General features: G+C 35.6%; 1 protein-coding gene across 3 annotated transcripts in view; it reads left to right on the top strand.

Moving 5' to 3' along the window:
- OXR1 (oxidation resistance 1) overlaps window positions 1–21,712 on the top strand; it is a 593,469-nt gene that overhangs the window by 279,996 nt on the left and 291,761 nt on the right. For all 3 annotated transcript variants that reach the window (XM_056823193.1, XM_056823192.1, XM_007488210.3), the window contains exon 3: window positions 6,411–6,610. In XM_056823193.1, the coding sequence (XP_056679171.1) occupies window positions 6,411–6,610 (200 nt within the window). The remainder of the gene's footprint in view (window positions 1–6,410; window positions 6,611–21,712) is intronic.

The raw sequence follows: 21,712 nt of genomic DNA, 5'->3' as shown, positions 1-21,712 counted from the left end.
CTCTTTATCTTAATATTTTTAAAAATCTCTACCTTCTGTCTTAGCATCTATACTAAGTATTGATTCCAAGGCAGAATAACAGTAAGGGCTAGATAACTGGGGTTAAGTGGCTTGCCCAGGGTCACACATCTACCAAGGGTCTGAGACCCTTTTCAACCCAGGACCTCCCATCTACAGATCTGATTCTCAGTCCTCTGCTCCACGAAGCTGCCCCTCTTTCCATTAATCTTAATAGCTTCCTTGACTAATATATTATTTTTTCTAAAAGGAGTACTATCCTTTTCATTTGTTTCATGTTGTAAAAAAAGAAAGATGAGTACAAACTAAGTTTTAGACAGAAAGAAAAAAAGAATTGATAAAAAAGGAAATCAATCTGGGGAAATATAAATTCACTGTGGCTTTTCAGAAAGAGGTCTTTGAGACAGAAAACCTAGATTCCTGTCCAGGCCTGATATTTACTACTTGGGTGACCCTAGGCAAGTCAGTTGAATTGTAAGCATCATAGTAAAGCAGAAAGAAAATCGGTTCTATAATCCAAGAACCCATATTCAAAATCTGCTTTTGTCACTACCTATGGGTAAATCACTTAATCTCCTTTGACCTCAATTTCTTTATCTGTATAATGAGTCTGACCAGATGTCTTCTAAGTTCTCTTCCAGCACTAAATCTATAATCTTGTTGACTTTCAATTCTACAACCAGATTTTCTATGCCTCAGTTTCCTCATCCATTCAAGGGAGAAATAATACTTGTATTACCTGCCTCACAGGGTTTTTGAGAAGAAAGCACTTGATAAGGCTTAATGTGAGATATATATATATATATATATATATATATATATATTTTAAATGTGAGATTTTTATGGAATATTTGAAAACCAATAATGCTCATTCTACCAACAAGCCTAGTAAATTTATTTATAGTAGTTTAAAACAAAATGCATCCAAGTAACTTCCCTCAAGATTAAGTATTAATGGAGAATGATTCAATGATAAAATGACTAAAGACCAAGATTATGTTCCATTCATTTTGGAGTTAAATATAAAGATTAAAGTTTAATTTATATCTCTTATCACAGTTATATTTGTAAATCTTTGATTTCCCAATTATAAATAGGAATAATAATAATGAGAGCTAGCATTTATATACCACTTACAATATTATCTCATTTGTATGGTTCTAATCACCCAGCATGAATAGAACATATCCATTGAGTTCTCTTTTCAGTAACAATGATGGTTTGTCTTGTTTTTATTTCCATTCAAGCTTAATTCTCTTTGTGACCAATGATGTACATTTATAAGATTGCAGTCAATGGTCAATTATGCAGTCTATGATCATTCAGCTCATTTAACTAATGTTTATCAAAAACTTGTTGTATAGGAAGAATGGCACAACTCTGGGAGGTAAGAACATTATCCCTATTTTATAAGAAGTAGACAAATGGATAGAGGTTATGTGACTCATTGAGGATCACACAGTTTGTTAGTGTTTGAGATAAGATTTGAATTCAGGTCATACTGTTTCTAGGTCTAGCATTTTGTCAACTGTGTCAGCTAGCTGCCTAATAAATAAATCATTAGATCATTGATAACGTAGTTTTCACAGCACCATACTATACCTACTTCCAGGTAAGACTTTATCATCTTTGTCTGTGTATTCAAGCTAAAAAGAACATCAAGTCCATTTCTAGAATTCCTAAGAATGAAATGTTAATGAAGCATATCCTTGTGAATGCTCCTGTCACTGGGAGAAAAAAAAAACCAAACACATTTTGTCAGAATCAAGAATCCAAACTTTAAAGAGTTTGCCTTTCCTCAATATGCACTGGAAGCATAGTTCAAGATTTAAACTAGGGACTTACAAGCGAATGTGTTTGTTCTGCCTCATCTGGGCTCTCACTGCTGTACTATATAATCCTTTGAGTCCTCTCTTGCTGAATTGGCTGCTTTTCCAAACATTGTCCACTTTCAGGCTCCCACTTCCTCCACCCTGTTCAGTTTCAGAGGATGACCTCTGCTCTAACTTTCCTGAGAAGATTGATGCCATCCAATCTGAATTCCTACAATTCTGCCCCCTCCTTTCTCAATCTTTCTATGCCTTTCCCCTTCCTCCAGTCTCAGAAGCTGAGATGGCTTCCCCATCTTGTCAAGGCTAACCCCTCTGTGTCATTTTCATGCCTCAGCATTTAATTCCCGAATTTACTCCATCAATCATCTCCTCTCTCATACAAACTTTAATTTCTCTTTTTTCTGTTCTTTCCTCACTTCATCTTAAAAAATTGCCAAGGTGTTTCTTTTCTTAAAGACATGGCAAAACCTTTAATAGTGCTCTTCCTCATACTATTTTCTACCTCTTCCTTCTTGCATTAGAATTTTTTTAGAAAAAATCACAGTCTATTCTCACTCTCTTCTTTTCCCTAGTAATTCATTCCTCAATCCCTTGGAATATAGCATACAGTCTACCCACTCAACGAAAACTATTCTCTTAAAAGTTAGAAATAACCTCTTTCCTTTCTATCCTTTTTTTTTTTCAGTCTTCATCCTCTATCATGTCTTCTATATCATCTACTATTTGCCACACCGAATTTGTTACTGTCTTCTTCATTGGCTTCCATTATTCTTCATTCCTCTACCATCTGACACCATCTTGCTCCTTCACCAGCTTTTCTTTCCTTCACCTCATAAATATGGACATACACTAAGATTTTATCCCAGGCTTCCCTAACAACTCCTCTGGGATCTAGTCTTCTTTATACAACTAAGAGTGATAGCAAAGCTAACATTTACAAAGTTCTTTAAGGCTTACACAGTGCTTTACATACTTGTTAGATATCCTCACCTGAATGTCATTGCTATCTCAAGCACAACATATCCAAAAATTTCCCTATAAAACATGACTTTTCTTTTAACTCCTATTTTTCTACTAATTTTAATGCCATTCTTCAAAGAATCTTCTTTGACTCTTTCCTCCCCTCACCTCCCACATTTTTGAGGTGCCAAATCTTTACCCTGTCTCTCATATATCTGTGCTTCTTTCTACGCAGCAAGTTTTTGATAGACATTAGTTCATTGAGCTGAGCAATTATAATGTATACTTGTATGTATACATGTATACTTGACCACTGACTGCCATCTTGTAAATATATATCATTGGTCACAGGAGGAACTGGGCTTGAATATGAATTAAAACAGGCCAAATCCATCATTTTTACTAAAAATAGAATCCAAAGGACACATGCTATTGATGCTGGATCATTCACACCATTCTCATCTTGAAAAAATAGAAGAATGAAGTTATCAGTGCTAAAGACATCTTAGGAACTTAGGGGAAAATGAATTCACTTTTGCTTATAGAATGATTAGACCCCCATTGCCCTAATTTGGTGCTCCAAGTGAAGCATAGGCTTTTGGCCTGGGCCTGAACATACTGTTGCAGCAGGAATTTGGGGGAGGAGGGAATCTGAGAGGAAATTCAAAGACAAAATAAAAATTCAATATCCAGAGATGATGGTGCGTGCCAGCTACTGGAGAGACGGAAGTGATCTCTTGGAATCAGGAGTTCTGAGCTGCAATGGACTATGCCAGCTGGATATCATCAGAGTATATCAGTATGGGGAGAACATGTCAGTAGAATGCCACCGAGTTACCTAGAGAGGGAGGAGACAGTTCAGGTTGAAGATGGAGATGCCAAAGCTTCTATGCCCATCAGAGATCTCAGGCTTGTGAATGACAGCTATATTCTAGCCTGGGTGAAATGGGAAGACAGTCTTTAAAAAAAAATAGCTCTAGAGCTTAAAGAAAAAGGCAATTCTGTCCAAACATGGAGAAAAAAAATGACCTTCATATAACTGTCAGCAGCCAAAACAATTTCAGGTTTCGCAGGTTTTGTTATAGAATGATAATCTGTGTTCTCTATAAAAAGATGTATCCCAGTGGGCACTGTCATGGCAAAATCACCATTGAGATCAGTCAGTCACCATACCATGGATGATTTTGGCCAACTCTATCACTGTCTCGTTAGAGTTAACAGTTGTGTTTTGCTTTCTGTTCTCTCCTCTCTGAGAAAATGACACTTCATTCATCTCTGCCATAAAGGGCACTTTGCACAGCCTTTTCTTTTATTGCTTTGCACTTATGTGTCAGCCACTAGGAACTTGACACAATCTAGCCCAGAAGAAGCAGAAATAGGAGCTTTAAAGAGAGAGAAGGGTAAACTGGGACTTTCAGGCCAAATCTGGAAACTCAGAGCAGAGCATATGGAAATAGGAAGTGATTTAAACTTTGGATTCTTCTTGAACAGAAAGGCTTTGTCATTACAGGGCCTCCTCTTTGGATATCTCCTAGTAAAGACAGATTTCCTTTAATCTGGAGCTGGGTGGATGCAGTGGATAGGACATTAGGCCAGAAATAAGGAAGACTTAAGTTCAAATGCCACTTCAGACACTTTCTAGCTGTGTGATCATGGGCAAGTCACTTAATATCTGTCTGCATCAGTTTCCACAACTGTAAAATGGGGATAATAATAGCTTCTTTCCCAAGGTTGTTGTGTAAATGAAATGAGATATTTTAAAGCACTTAGAATAATGCCTGGCACATAGTAGGTATTTAATAAATAATTGTTTTCTTTCTTCTTTCTTTCCTTCGTAATCTTCCTTTATCATAACTCACTGTGAAAAAAAGCAACAAATCAGAATTATCTGGAGGGAAGATGTCCTGGTAGAATGGAAATGTAGCTTCCTCATTTCTTTTTTCTTTTTTTTTGCCCCTGGGACTAACATTCTGCTGATCCTGCGAAGTGATTTCTTCATTTTGAATTTTTTTCTCTCTCTCAGTTTCCCCAGGATTCCAGAGAGAGTTACACTGCTTCCTTTCTATAATGATAGGCTTGACAGCCAGATAAACTCATGGAATACTCATATAAAAGTCCTATGCCTTCTTCTTTGTCTTGGGGAACTGGAGAGGGAAGATTGGGAAGGGCATCTGAATCTGTGATTTCCATAGTAAATGATAAGCATTCAATTTATTGACTTACCTCTATACAGCAAGGAATGTCCCTCTGTTGAAACAAATCAAGAGCTGCTTTAAAACTTGTAGAATTAGAGAATTGTTTATAAATATTAAGAGGTTAAATGACTTTCCTAGAGTTAGAGATGTTAGAGATGGGACTTGAATCAAGTCTTCTTGACTTTCCACTATGCCATGGTGGCCTTGTCTATTGATTAGAGCAATGAAATGTCATTAATTCCTATATCTTGAGTGTTCATATGGTAAACTCATAGCTTTTTTCACTACTTGATCAAGAAAGGTCATGTCTTACACTAAGAGGTTGGAATATTCTTTATGAAGAATTAATTGAAAAACCACATGATATACTGGAGATTGGACCAGTCTTAGAGTCAAAAATTCATTGGATCATGGACCTGGTGCTGGAAGGGTCCTCAGAGGTAATCTAGCTCAATCTTCTTTATTTTACAAATGAGACAATGTAAATGTAGGCACATTAATTATTTGGGAAGTATTACTTTTGGATTCAGGAATTCATAGCATCATAAAGGCAGGAAGAGAGATCTCAGAGGTTATTTAGTCCCGTGCACCCAAGGTTGCATAGATGATAAGCCTATAGAAGTAGGATTTTAAGTTCTGGGTTCTATCCCTGCCTCTAACCCACACTAACTATGCAACCATTGACTAGTAACTCCCCCATCTAAGTGCTCCCAGACCTCTTTCTAATGCATGCATGTTGAATGTGAGTTTCTGATAGGCAGCATCAGAAAAAAAAAACCTAACAAACCAGGAAGTTCACAATACCAGTGAAATAAGTCATCATCCTTTTATCCCCAAAATGACTTAATTGCGCAGAACTTTTATTTTTTTTAAATATGAGAAATATGTAGCCAAGATGACACAATAACTAACTTAGGTAGATATGCACTAACACTCTCTAGCTACCGAATGTCTCATGTCATTCACCAACCCCTGAATTGAAGCTACATATTTCCAAAGAATGTATTAATACCTTACTCAAAAGCACCTTTGCCTTCAGAACATATAACAAACAAAATGGGCCAGTGACTTTGTCTGATACTACAATCTAAGATGCTTAGAGAAACATACAAGAGCTTTCATCTATTTTCTTTGTGATAGCAATTCATTTTTAAAATAATTTCTCCTTAAGAGTAGAAAGCTGAGTATACTTCCTGATGTCTTTTTTTCTTTCTCTCTCTTTTAAATTGTTTAATGTGAAAGAACTCTCATTTCTAGGAAGATTCCTTTTTGGTTTACAAGACTGAAAAGATCTGCAAATTATGAAACAATGCCTTATTTATGCCATTTTCTCCCTTATGCAAAAGAAAAAAAAGTGTATTCCTTAAAATCAAAAATCATAGCATATTGTATTATCTATTTGTAGGTTAAAGAAAAAATCCCAATCTGTAGATATCACTGCACCAGGATTTAACCCTCCAGCAGGAGCAGCAAAGCCAGCAGCACAGGCCAGCAAGGTACCATCTGTCGCCAAGACACCAACCATTGTGGAAGAGGAGAACAACACAGAAAATGCCCAGAAGCGTAATCCGCGGAGGAGTGAACTGAAGAGATTCTATACCATTGGTAAGCTCAAGACATCTTCTTCATACAAATAGCCAGTGTATGAATGATACTCTTAATTTACTCTTCTCTCAGTTACAAAAATTATGTTTTTCCACTTTTCTGACTACTCAGCTGGAACATTTCATTTATTTAAAGTTCATAAATATATGGGAGGAGAAAATATTGAGAGACCTTTGGAGAGAAAATTAAAAATCTTCATTCTTCTGCCTAAAAGGAATGTTAGAGATGGTTTCTGAGTTTTCTACTTTTTAGGTTTATTGCTGCTGTTTCCATTTCAGCTCTTCTTTGGTAGGGTTTTTGGGGGTTTTTTGTTTTTTAAATTTTGTCCTTACATTTTCTCTCCAGCCTTGCTCTATCTGCTTGTAAAATTAGCCATTGATGTCAGTCTGAAAATATAAAAAGTCACTTGGATACTAGAAAGTTATTGTGTGCTCTAAGGTTGGGTCTTCAAATTATGGATCTGTGTACCTCTAAATGCATTTCAGAGGACTGAGTCATATCCTATGGTACTAAGTGGAGGAAATCATTATCCATTGCTTTAGAAACCAAAAATATTTTGTTAAGCATTCTTTCTCAAAACTCATTAGATACAAAATTTGAACACAAAATAATGAATAGAGTAAAGGGGAGATAATTAGAATTTTTCTTTCCAATGCATAATTACAAACAATTTATCTAAATAAATTTCTGAGTCTATTTGAGATACTTGTAGTAATTTAACCTTGCCATAAAGGATCCTAGTACTAGAATCCATTTCAGTAATAATATTCATATTTCTACTTCAGTTAACATTTATTCTATGTAATAAAGATGGAGAAAATCATGAAACTTTGTTGATTGGATACCATAAAATTTATATTACATAATCCCAACTGGGTCCTTACCATGACAAGACTCCCTGATGACTCACTGGCCTACTCATCACACTGGATTTTCCATACATTTTGATCTCAACTCAAATATCCCATGGCTCCATCTTTCTCTGTCCTCTTAGCTGAGTATCTTCCCTTGTATTTCATTTTAAAAGTTGGTCTCATATCACTGAGATTTGTAATAATTAAAATAGTTGAGATGCCATAAACTGTGGCAGTTAAAAGAGTTGGGGTCATAAACTGTAGTGAGTAAAATGGTGGAAGATATAAATTGTGATAGATATAAGAGAGGGTGAGCAAATTTGACCGCAGAAAATATGTTTCACTACAGTGTCTTGGTTTCTAAATCAAATATATAAGGTGGTCGCCAGGGAAATATTCCCAATTATTCAATATACCCAAGTCAACTGGTTTTTATAAAGATTTTAATTAATAATACAATGAGTAATTAAAGGAAAGAGAGAAAAAGGAAATAAGTATGATGGGCCTTAAGCCAACATGGCCTAGACCTGAATCTTAAGAGAGAGAGATCAGTCAGTAAGTCTTTTATCACTCACCACAAGATTTGTCTTAAGCAAGGATGTCTGGGGAACAGAGTCTCCCCAGAGGGAGTTCCAGCCAGAGTCAGCCTCCCAAGGGACTTCTTCTCAAGAGATCTTCAAAGGGCCTCCTCCAAAAGGATCTATCTCCAAGGATCTAAGGATCTCCAAGCCTCTTAAGGATCTATCTCCAAAGAACCAAGGATCTATCTCCAAGGATTTATCTATCTCCAAGCCTCTCTTGCTCAAGAGATCCCTTTTCTTATATAGGGGTTTTTTCCTATGTCACCTCCCCTAAGTTCTTCCATCTACTAATCACCGTAGATGTTTCCTAAAGGACAGCCCATCTGAATTCCTGCTAAGTTGACTAATCTCCTCAGTAAGTCTGAACCAGAGAAAACACAGCTGAGTCGACTAATCTCATTAAGAGAAAACTTGCTTGACCCTTTTAGGTACCTAGCATCCCATTGTATCAATTCTAAAAACAGGCATGGCTCAAAGAACTCCTTGCCTTATTATAAGCATGGGTCCAAGTACTTTCATTGTTTAGCAAGGAGTTTTCTCCCCTAAAGCAGTCTTAAGTATGGGTGGAGTAGAGGTCCTCCCATAGCAAGGAGTTTTCTCCCCTAAAGCAGTCTTAAGTACGGATGGAGTAGAGGTCCTCCCATTTCTGATCCTGGCGAGTTCTCACATCAAAATGGGAAATGTTTCCAGTAGGGAATTTGTTCCAATGGAGGATTCCTCAAATGTGGAAATTTTTAACATTCACAAGTTTGAGAAATTTCAAGATTTACAGATTTCTTCCACCATCGCCTCCTTCATCCCTGTCCCAGGAATGACAAAGTAATTCTCTCTACACATATAAGTGATCCTATTCCATCTCTTCCACCTCAGCAGATTGCCTTCTCAATCATTCCTATTCCCTACTTATGAAACCTCTTATATTCTAGCTGACCTGTAAGCAGTTGGAGATGAGAAATTCAAATCCAAGAGAGAGATTAGGGTTGGACAGACAACTCTGAGACTAATCTTCAAAGAGATTATAGCTGAATCCATGGGAGCTGATAAGATTACCGAGTGAAATAGTATATAGGGAAAAAAGAAGAGGGCTCAGGATATAACCTTGGCAGACACTCAGTTAGTGGGTATGACCTGTATATGAATGAACACTAGGAATGCTATGGTTCAACCCTCTCCCATTACAGAAAAGAAAATTGAGGCCATGAAAACAGAAGAGATTTGCCTAAGGTTACTCCTATCCTTGGTCCATCATACAAATAATGAAATATGAACATAATCATTTAATAAAATTTTACTGCATTGAATTAATGACTGAAAGGACAGCTACATATCTAAATATTGTACATTTCCAAAAAGTAAATTAACCATCAAATGGTTAGAGATTTTTGGATCCTACTGTATCCTATATGAAAGAGATAGAAGGCCATGCACAAGGATTACACAAGATAGATAGGTATAAAATGTACCAGTAGAGGAAATACCCATACAGAAGATATCAGGAATCTACCAATGAATCAAATATAGATTTGGTTAATTTCTGGCATTTGGTATGAAGTTTGTTTGTTTTTGTTTGTTTTTGTTTTTGTTTTTAAACCCTTCCCTTCCCTCTTGGAGTCAATACTGTGTATTGGCTCCCAAACAGAAGAGTGGTAAGGGCTAGACAAGGGCTAGGGGGTCAAGTGACTTGCCCAGGGTCACACAGATGGGAAGTGTCTGAGGCCAGATTTGAACCTAGGACCTCCCATCTCTAGGCCTGACTCTCAATCCACTGAGCTACCCAGATGCCCCCTGTTTGTTTGTTCGTTTGTTTTTTAAGAGAAAATTGCTGTGGATCAAAACTGGTCTGCTCTGTAAAGGGAAACCTACCACTTCCTCCAAACAAGAGGTCAATTAACTTACTAGAAATTCCCTTAAAAATCTATGACCACCTCTCTTTTCACTATGTTGCAACATCATACCTCTCAATCTAATATCTTCCTTAATAGTAAGTAGTTTTAAACACAACCAGTCCATTATTGATCACTGCTATACTGTTTTTTCTTACTGAGAAAACTGTTAAGAACAATTTAAGACTTTTCACAGCCTTCATCAATCTCTGTTGAGCTTTTGACTCTGTAGACAGATGGCCTACAGATCAAACTGAATAATATCAATATAGATCTCAACTTATTAATGTTTCTTTAAAGTCTTTGTCATAATACTGCTGCCAAAATCAAAATGAGCAGGAACAAGCTTTTGACAGATAAAATTCCAGTTTTAAATGGAATAAAGCAAAGCAGTGCCCTAACCTCTCTTCTATTTAACTTATCTTAAAATAACTCAGTACTTCTACTAAATGAACTGGATATGAGTCTCCCAGCTCTAGTTAAAAGGAAGATAAATATCCTTCTCTGGGTTGATAGATGGTTCTTTAAGAAGAATATCAAAAGAGCTAACTGATAAGCTAAGGTTGGGTGAAAATGCACAAGATGAAGATTTTTTCCAGCTTATGTGGAAGGAAAAATGTACTCAAATCAGGGAATTGCTCAGTGAACCAAAATTCAAAATAAGAAAGCAAATGGTAAAAATGAATAGTCTTTAGACAGCCAAAAATAGAACAAAAATGTTCAACAAGGAGTCAAAAATTTTAAAAAGTAAGTAAATAATAAGAGAGCCTCTAACTTCCCTGGATAAATTTAATTCAAAAGTTCCAAAGGAACTCTATCTCTTGGCTAAAAGTGGAGATATATATGTATTGAACTGCTATCAGTGATGAGTGAAAGATTTTGAGGAATAGGAATGTGCCATAGGATGGAATCCAGAGTAAATACTTTCTCAGTTTTCCTAAAGAGGGGGGAAGAGTCTGGAAATTAGAGGTAAGTAAGCTTGATTTCAATTCTGGGCAAAGTACTAGAATGTATCATTGAAGGGCTTGCTAGTGAATGTATATCAAAAGAAGGAGAGATCACTCATCTCATTTTCTTTTCTATTTTTCTTTTTTTTCCAAAGGAGTCAATAACTGGTAGATTACAGGGATTTACCCAGTTGACTCAGTGGATAGAGAACCAAGCTTGGAAATGGGAGGTTCTGGGTTCTAATGTGACCTCAAACACTTCCTAGGTGTATGGTCCTGGGCAAGTTACTTAACCCTCATTGCCTAGCCCTTACCACTCTTCTGCCTTAGAACCAATATATTATATTGATTCTAAATAGAAAGAAAGAGATTTGTGGTATTTTTAAGTTTCCCTGGGTAGTTGACAAAACGTCTCGTATTATTCTTAGAGGAAACCTGGAGACGTTTAGGCTGATAGTATAATTAGGTGGATTCCAAACTAGCTGAAAGGTGGGAACCACTGCTTGGTAGTGGTAGAGGGGCTTGCCTAACTCAATGAAACTATGAACTATGCTCTACAGAGTTAACCAAAATGGACAGATCATAGAGGAGAGTTCTGACAAAAGGTGATGCATTAGAGAAGGAAATGGTAAACCACTGATATTTTTGCCAAGAAACCTCCATGGATGGTATTAAAATGACAAAGATATGACACCAGAAAATATAATTTTTAAATCAGAATGTGTCCAATACATTACTAGGGAAGAACAGAGAACAATAAAAGTTAGCCTCAAAAAAATAAAAAAATGAAGTGCTTGGGCCAAAGCTGAAAGAAAGCTTAATTCTGAATGTGTGGATATGATGTAATGAAAGGAAAGTCCAATGCTGCCATGATCGATATTGCATAGGAACCTGGAATGTAAGAACCAAGATAAGCTGGGTGTGGTCAAAAAAGGAGATGGAAAGTTTAAAGATCAGAATCTTAGATGTCAGTGAACCAAAATGAATGGGAATTGGTGAATTCAATTCAGGTAATCATTGCATATACTCCAATAGTCAAGAATTCCTCAGAAGAAATAAAATACCTATCATAGTCTATAAAATGGTGAGAAATGTAGTACCAAGGTATAATCTCAAAAATTACAGAATTATATCTGTTCAAATCCAAGACAAATCATTAATGTCAGCATTAAAGTGACACAAGTCTATGTTCTAACCACTGATGCTGAAGAGGCCAAAATTTGCCCAGCTCTATGAAGACCTTTAATATCTTCTAGAAATAACATCAAAAGAAAGTGTCACAGTCATAAGAGGGGATTGGAATGCTAAATAGAAAATCAAAAGCTAATTAGAATAATAGGAAAATTTGGCTCTGCAATATAAAATGAAGCAGGACAGAAACTAACAGAGTTTCATCAAAATAACTCATTTATCATAGCAAATACTCTTTTTCAACAACACAGAATTTACTAGATGATCAATATCAAAATCAAAGTGATAGTAAATATCAAAATCAAAGTGACCAACAATAGAGAAGCTCTATACAATAATTTTTAAAAAGACTTGGAATTAACTGTGATTCAGTAAGGAAAACCATCAGACTATATAGGTATGACCCAAGTAACATCTCTTATGAATCTGAAGGGCAAGTGATAAATAGATTTAAAGGATTATTTCTAGTAGATAGAGTGCCTGAAAACTATTGTTAGAGAATAACAAGGAGAGATAAAAAAAGGTTTTCTTAAATGAGCAATACTAAAAATAGAAGAAAATAATAGAATGGGAAGGATAAGAGATTTCTTCAAGAGAATTAGAGATATCAAAGGAACTTTTCATATAAAAATGGAAATGATAAAAAACAAAAATGTTAAGAAAATTAACAAATGCAGATATTCAGAAGACGTGGCAAGAATATACAGAACTCCAGAAGAAAGATTTTAACAAAGATGGCCTGATTACAGATCAAGAGCCAGACATCCTGGAGAATGAAGTCAAATGGCTTAAAAAATATTGCTAACAATAAGACTAGTGGAGGTGACAGCATTCCAGCTGAGCTATTTAAAATCCTAAAATGATGTGCTATTAAGTAGCTTGCTTCAACATACCAGCATATTTGGAAAGCTCAGGAGTGGCCACTGGATTGGAAAAAATAAGTTTACATTGCTCTAAAGAAGGACAATACCAAAAAATGTTCTGAATCACTGAACTATTGCACTCATTTCAAATGCCAGACAAATTACATTTGGGCTTCAGCAGTGAAGAACTACGAGAATCACAGTCTAGTTTTCAAAGAAGTAGAGGAAGTAGAGACCAAATTGCCAACATTTAATGTATTTTGAAGAAAACAAGAGAATTAAAAAAATTAATTCTGCTTCATTTACTATTCTAAAGCCTTTGATTGTGTGGATCACAACAAAATGCAGCATATCCTCAAAGAGATGGGAGTACCAGATCATCTTACTGAGTATTGGTTCTAAGACAGAAGGTAAGGATTTAAAAAAAAAAAACTTGGGGGGCAGCTGGGTAGTTCAGTGGATTGAGAGCCAGGCCTAGAGACAGGAGGTCCTAGGTTAAAATCTGGCCTCAGACACTTCCCAACTGTGTGACCCTGGGCAAGTCACTTGACCCCCATTGCCTAGCCCTTACCACTCTTCTGCCTTGGAGCCAATACACAGTATTGACTCCAAGAGGGGAGGTAAGGGTTTAAAAAAAAAACAACTCTAAAATCATGGCAACTGGTTTCATCACTTCCTGGCAAATAGAAGGGAAAGAAATGAAAGCAGTGTCATATTTTTTATTCTTGGACTCAAAGATCATTGCAAATGGCAGCTGCAACCATAAAGTTGAAAGATGCTTGCTCTTTGGAATGAAAGCTATGGCAAATCTGGACAGCATACTAAAAAGCAGAGTCATCACCTTGCTATCAAAGATCCATATAGTAAAAGCCATGTTTTTTTTCAGTTGTAATGTATGGCTGTTAGAGTTTGACTTAATGGAAAGTTGAGCACCAAAGAATCAACAGTTTTCAAATTGTGATGCTGGAGAAGACTTTTGAGAATCCTTTGGACAACAAAGACATCAAACCAGGCAATATTTAAAGAAATTAGTGTAGGCTTCTCACTGGAAGGACAAATACTAAAACAAAAGCTGGAATTCTTTGGTTGAGAAGACAAAACATTTTGGAAAAGACCCTAGTGTTGGAAAAGATTAAAGGCAAAAGGAGAAGGTGTCATGGAAGCAATGAACATGACCTTCCATAGACTTAAGGAGACAGTGAAGGAAAGAAGGGTCTGGTTTTCTATGTATGGTTCATGAGGTCAGGAAGAGTCAAACAAAACTGAACAACAACAGCAAAAGAGTGATCATTCATGGTCTCATAAAGCATGGGGTAAAGTCTAGAGAAGAGCACCCAAGATTTGCCTTTGAACCTGTAATGTTTAAGTGGTTTTCTATGACAAGACCCAGGGAGACAGATTATGTATAATAAAGGTTGGACTGTGGACTTAAAACATGACTCTGGCTCCTTATTTTACCTTTTATTCTGGCTCAAATGTATGACTCTAAAATAGAGATATCTGTAATGGAAATCCACTAAAGATCAAAAAGAAAAGATAATTAACCTGGGAGTGCTTTACTATTAGTTAGCTGGATGTTGTGGATATGACTGAGAGGTGTCAACCTGCCTTAGAGGGAAAGGTTGGGAGAGTCTAAAGAAAGAAACTCTGAAGTTGATAACCTAGGGGGAAGAGGGGAAGGTAGGTGGCACAGTGATTCTAAGGCTGGTTGCTTACATTCCTCTTCTGTTAAGTGAGCTGGAGAAAGAAATGACAAACCAGTATCTTTGCCAAGAAAATCTTAAATGGGATCAGGAAGAATCTGAGTCTGTAAAGACTCAACAACCACCCCATAAGAGCCTACTGCCCCATATCATTCAAAGGGCTTTTTGACAAGTATCTCATTTGATCTTAAGGAGGCAAGGACATTGTTATTCACCATCCTAATCCCTATTTCTGCATTCAGTTGTAAATCTCAATCTTTAGTTAGACATAATGATCAAATTAAAGATTAGATTTTCTATAGATTCTTTCTGGGTAGGAAATAAAAATGTTTTGTCAAATAAAACAAAGGGGAGAAGGGTTATTCTGTCTTTTATATGCATGGCTTTCAAAAGCACAATCTCATTGCTTTTGTATTGTCTTTTAACTAAGAGAAGATGGGAGAGATGAGACATGTGTTGATGGAGAATATGTGAAGTTGGCAAAGAGTGCTAACTTTGTCAGAAACTGGAGGAAAGGAGAGAGTGAAATATGATGTCAAAGAATTTTGAGATAAAAAATGGGAGAAGAGGAAGTTCCTATTTAATGGCCTGCATTTTTTTTTTTAGTAAAGTAAGAAGCAAAGTCCTCAATTGAGAAAGAGATATAGAGGAAGGGAAGGGAAGGTTGGAACTAGCTTCCTTTGGGGATTAGGATAGAGAATTAATTAAAGAGAAAAGTACTGCCATGCTACAGTGAGAGCCCAATTGAGGTTGGTTAATAAGAATTTGTAACCTATCCAAATCTTTGGGGGATTTCCTCCAGCTCCAGCTTCATTCAATGGCTAGTAAGTAGGGGTAGAGGAGGGTAATGGTTGGAGTAAACCAAGTTTGGGGTTTGGCAAAGAAAGAGCAACAAGACAAGGGCTAACATCAAGGTGCAGGGTAGGAAACAGGGAGCCAACTTCAGGAAAAGACCCTGGGGACCTCCACTCACACAAGGGCAGTGTAATGGCAGGAGACTTGGTTGGATTTCGATAATATAAAGTTAGAGACTGGCCAACTCTTCTCTGCAGTGACTATATGAAGAAAGTAGGTAGGACATCGGTGATCCTTTTCTTAGGTCTAGCATCTAAAGCATGTGGATACCTTTATAATAAAAAAAAAATGACCACAAAATCCTGGCACTTCACACAATCAGAAATTCATCCACATGTAGGCTGTGATCTGGCACTTGATGAAGACTATCCAGAAATGGCCAGGATTCAAGAGAGTGAGCTAAATGGTAGCTTTTCCTCTAATAGGTTCTCCGGACTCCATCCCTGACATAAGTTAGATTGACAGAAAACAAGATGCCCGGACCCATATTCTCTTTGTTCCCTGGGGAAATGTCTTCTCTGAGTTAAGTTATAATGCTATGCTTTCAGTTTAAATATAGTCCTTATATAAGGAACTTCCATTTGAAGAATATCTCAGCACCTTTTACCCACTACATTGCCCATTTTGTTACCCATGATACAAGGATTCACATGATACATTTCTCCCAGACTTCAGTGTGAGAAAGAAAGGCTTTTCTGTCTGGATGAACTTGTAAGCTTCTTTTTTATCTCACAGTGGGAATTATGTAACTGAATGTGTTCTCTTTTTTGCCTTATTCTCCAAGAGACTCAAAGCTAAATTCAGTGTTCTGCTGAGTAACTAACTCATCCCAGGTGCCTGTTAACATCTGTGTCATTGCTGCATTTAACTGGTCTTTGTTTTTATTTTTAATTGACTTGCTTTATTTGTGAACTTTGTAAGCTACTTCAGATCCTTTTTAAAAAGTAGATAGACTATTTTAGGTCCTAAATACATAGTTAAGCAAATACTTTCTTCAGTTCTTTGTTTTATTTTTTAACCTGCTTATACACCCTGGTCTCTAGAAGAGAAAATGAGATATTTGTAAAGGCAGTTAAGTGATGAAGTGGATAGAGTGCTGTATCTAGGGTCAGGAAGACCTAAGTTCAAATCCAGCCTTGGATACTTACTCGCTGTGTGACCATGGGCAAGTCACTTTTTTTGCCTCAATTTTATTATCTGTAAAATGGAATCATAATAGCACATAGTTCTTAGGGTTGTTGTAAGTATCAAATAAGATGATAATAATAAAGCACTTAGCAAAGTTCCTGGCATAGTAAACACAATACAAATGATAACTATTAGTATTATTATATCCCGTAGCTGCTGACCAGTATTCTGTAAGTTAGAGAGTAGGTTTCCTTCTGTCCAGTCTCTTCATTCACTTCAGGTCCAAGGACAAGAGATATTCCTGCTTCTGGGAACATGTTTTCACCAGTTGTTGATTGCTGATTTAAAAGCTACAAATAAGAGGTCTCATTTCACAGAACTGATCATTTATGATTCCTTTAGAATAAAGTATGAATAGATTTTCAAGCCATTAGTGCTCTTTGTCTCATTGAAAAACAAAATTTTATATTTGGAGAGGTCATTGGAGATTATCTTATTCAAATCTCATTTTACAGATGAGGAAATAAAGGCCAGGAGAGTTTAAGTGCCTTAAGCAAGATAATGCAGGTATTAGGCAGCAAAATCATTCAGAGATTATTAATTTCAAGATAGAAGGTAAGGGTTTTTTTTTAAGTGAATTATTAAAGCCAAAGTTATTCCATTATTTGTAACTCCAAAGGAAAAATTCAATATGAAGAGTATTTTAGGTGAGTACCATTGGGTACCTGGGCATCCTTTCTGTTTCTCACTGGCAGATGGGTTGACACTACAGTGTGGGAAGATTAAATTTGATTCTCCCCTGATTATAACAATGAAAATACTTAACTCTTCCCCAGATTGTGAAGATTTAAATTGTAACCCATGTCTATTTTTAGATTTTAATCCCCATAAGTGTAAACACCCTACTTAAAGCTAAATATGGAGATCTGCCCATTTTAGATTTAATCACCAAAGGTGCAAACACCCCAATTCACACTTGAGTGGGCGAGGTCTGTGACCAACCTGTGCGATAATGGGTGACAAATCAGAATCCACTGACTGCCTCCTGGGCAGTCCTAGAGTAGAATGTCAACTGTGATAGGTAGATGTAAAATTAGGGGAAGACACAGGAAGTGATAAAAAGGAAGTGTCTTTAAAAGGAGCTTACTTCCTGTAGAAAAAAATAATTCTTCAAGTTGATAGTGTTGGCTCTAGAGTCAGGAATACCTGAGTTCAAACATAGAATCAGGTATAATGAGTAAATCACTTGACTTCTGTTAGCTTCAGTTCTCTCATTTGTTAAATAGGATTCATAATAGTTCCTACCTACAAGAGGTAGAATTAAATGGGATATTTTAAAAGAACTTTGCAAACATTAAAGCCCTATATAAATGTTATTTATTATTTTAAATGTTAGTTTTATACCAAGCAAATTATAAACATATAAGCTTCTCATTCCATAAGTAAATTATTGGCTTAATTTAGGATTGGACTAAAAATCATCTCATATTAGTTGGAGAACTGTCATCATTCTTATCCTATTTATTGTCAGTAAGTCCTTTCCTATAAATTCTGTAGTTGTGGTTTTTTGTATCTCATAAAATTAAATGTCATCATCATGCTAATTGGCTCAGGTTTTTTTTAACTTACCACTTTCTTAATTCCACAGTTGCACCTGCCCTCTAGTTGGAGGACTAGGGGATAGAGTACTAAATTCCTCCAAAAGCCTTATTTTTTTGAGGGCTCAGGGTGTGAACTTTCCAAATAACTATCTGCTCTCCATCAGCAGCTCTGCTTAGTTTTGACTCCACAGAACAACATGACCCCCAACTTAGAACAACATGCTCCCATACTGAGAACCCACAGTGACCTCCCTGCCTCTTTTCAACTTCATTAATTTGTAAGCTTCTTGAGTGCAGAAAGTATCTTCCTCTTCTGTTTTTATCTCTAGTGCTTAACACGGTGCCTGGCACATTAAAGGAGCTTAATAAGTGTCTATTGAATCGAATGGAAGAATATTAAGTCTCCTAATCTAGTATGCTGGATCAAAAACACTCAGACCAATTTTTAGGCATTCATTATAAATTTTTAATTTAAATATGAATGTATTAATATAAATTCATGTGAATTTCCTAAGAAGTTCAAAAGATCATAGACTGAGACATGAGCAGGGCCACAAGGTCATCTAATCAAACTTCCTCATTAAATAGATGAGGAAATTGAGACAGAGAAAGCTTGTGACTCACCTAGGGTCACCTAGGAATTAAGTGTGAGAGCCAGGATAGTTTTCTCATTCCAAATCAAGAAGTCCACTCCATCACAATGTTAAGTTGTAAATATGAAGAAATGAATATGGTGAACAAATTCATCTTTAAAACCAATGGATAGAAATTTATGTGATACTTAATGACTAATAATAAAAGGTATTTTTTATTTTTTTAATTTCATTTTCTCTTTTGGTTGTTATTTTTTAACATTGATTTTATAAAATTTTGAGTTCCAAATTCTCTACCTCCCTATTATGTTATCAGATAGTACATATTTTCCTGTTCATCATTCATGAAAGAAGAGACATGCATATCAATCACACCTGAGAAAAATGCAGAGGAAATAAAGTGGAGAATGCTTCAATTTGCATTCAAACTGTCAGTTCCTTCTTTGGTGGTGGATAGCCTTTTTTGTCATGAGTCCCTTGTAATTGTCCTGAATCCTTGCATTGCTGATAAGATTTGTCATTCACAATTGACCATCATACATTATTGCTATTATTATGTATTATATGCCCCTGGTTCTACTAACTTCACTTTGCATCACTTCATATAAGTCTTTTCAGGATTTTTTTTTTGCTCATCTTGCTTGTCATTTCTTATTGTGCAACAGTTTTCTATTATAAATATATAAAAAGTTGTCCAGCCATTCCCCAATTGATGTACATCCCTTTAGTTCTCAATTTTTTGCCACCACAAAGAGTTGTTATGAGTATTTTTGTACAGCTAGGTCCTGTTTCCACATCTATGATCTTTTTGGAATATAGACCAGTGGTATTGCTGGATCAAAGGATACGCAGTTTTATGGTCCTTTAGGAATGGTTCTAAATTGCTTTCCAGAATGGTTAGATTAGTTCACAGATCCACCAATGGTATATTATTAGTGTCCCAATTTTCCTAAAACCCCACCAAAATCTATCATTTTTCTTTTTTATCATATTAGCCAGTCTGATAAGTGTGAGGGTGGTACCTAGGAGTTGTTTTAATTTTCATTTTGGAGCATATTTTCATATGATTACCTATAGTTTTAATTTCTTCATCTGAGAACTTCCTGTTCATTTTCTTTGACCATTTATCAACTGGGGAATAACTTGTATTTTTATAATTTGTCTCAGTTCTCCATATACTTGAGGGATAAGGTTCTTGGCAGACACACTTGCTATTAATATTTTTTCACAACTTTTTTATTTCCCTTCTAGTTTTGGTTACATCAGTCTTATTTGTGGAAAAACTTTTTTAATTTAATTTAGTCAAAGTTGTCTGTTTTACATCTTGAAATGTTCTCTATGTGTTGCTTATCATAAATTCTCTACTTATTTGACAGATACACTATTTTGTGCTCCCCTAAATTGTTGATGGTATTATCTTTAATTTTTTATCATGTATCCATTTTTACTTTATCATGTTATATGGCATGAGATGTTGCTCTATGCCTAGCTTCTATCTCGTTGTTTTCCAGTTTTTTCAGCATCTTTTGTCATATATTGAGGTCTTCTTCTAAAAGCTTGAGTCTTTGGATTTGTCAAACACTGAGTTACTATGGTCATTAACTACTATGTGTTGAGTGCCTAATCTATTCCATTGATCCACTACTGTATTTCTTAGTTAGTACCAGATTGTTTTGATGGTTGCTGTATTATAAAACATTTTTAAATGTGGTACAACTAGGCCACTTCATATTTTTTCATCAATTCTCTTGCTATTCTTAGTCTTATGTTCTTCCAGATAAATTTTATTATTATTCTTTCTAGCTCTATGAAATAATTTTTGGGTAGCTTGATTGGCATGGCACTGTGTAGGTAAATTAATTTAGGTAAGAATTGTCATTTTTATTATTTCCAATTGTTTAGATCTGGCTTTATTTATGTGACAGTGTTTTGTAAATGTGCTCTTATAGTTCCTGGGTTTGTCTTGGCAGGTAGAATGTAATCTTTTCCACATATCCCCTCCAGCATTTACCATTTTCCTTTTTTCCCCTCAAAGGCATGAGATAGTATTTCAGAGTTCTTTTAATTTGTATTTATCTAATTATTGGTGATTTGGAACATTTTTGCATGACTACTTATAGTTTTAATTTTTTCTTGGCTCAACTGAACCATGGGAAATTAATATTTCTCCATTTGTTTAAAACTGTCTTTATGTCTATGAAAAGTGCTTTGTAAGTGTATTCATATAATTCCTGGGTGAATCTTAACAGATTCCCAAGTATTTTAAATTATTTGTAATTATCTTAAATGGAATTTCTCTTCTATTTTTTCTGCTGACTTTTGTTGGTAATATATAAAATGTTGACAATTTAGGTTTACTTTATATCCTATAACTGCTAAAACTGTCCATTGTTTCAACAAGACAAGTTGGGTCTCTAGAGCTCAGTATATCATCATATCATCTGCAAAAAAGTGATAGTTTTGTTTCTTTGTTGCCCACTTTTATCACTTCAATTTCTTTCTCTTTCCATATTCCTATAGCTTAGGAATAATAATGGTGATAATATCTTTTCCTTTTTTTAAGATTAGATTATATAGTTTTCAATTAATTTTTTATCTATTTCTTCAGGACCCTTTATCAAATATAATTTATTGCATTGTGCTCTCTTAAGATTAAATTTAATATTTATGCTTTTCTGTGTTTTTGCAAGATTTTTATGCCTTAATACTTTACAATTTTTGTGGAGGTACCATTTATAGCTGAGGCAAAGATACATTCCTTCCTATTACCATTTAATTTTCTCCATAGGTCAATCACATCTAATCCTTCTAAACTTCTATTCATCTCTATAACATCTTTCCTATTTATTTTAAGGTTAGATTTATCTAGTTCTAAAAGGGGCAAATTGAGGGGCTCTCCTCAT

This window comes from Monodelphis domestica, chromosome 3, assembly GCF_027887165.1.
Source record: "Monodelphis domestica isolate mMonDom1 chromosome 3, mMonDom1.pri, whole genome shotgun sequence".
Classification (NCBI taxonomy): Eukaryota; Metazoa; Chordata; class Mammalia; order Didelphimorphia; family Didelphidae; genus Monodelphis; species Monodelphis domestica.
The sequence above is the reverse complement of the archived record's forward strand: the minus strand, read 5'-3'. Positions and strand labels throughout refer to the sequence as shown.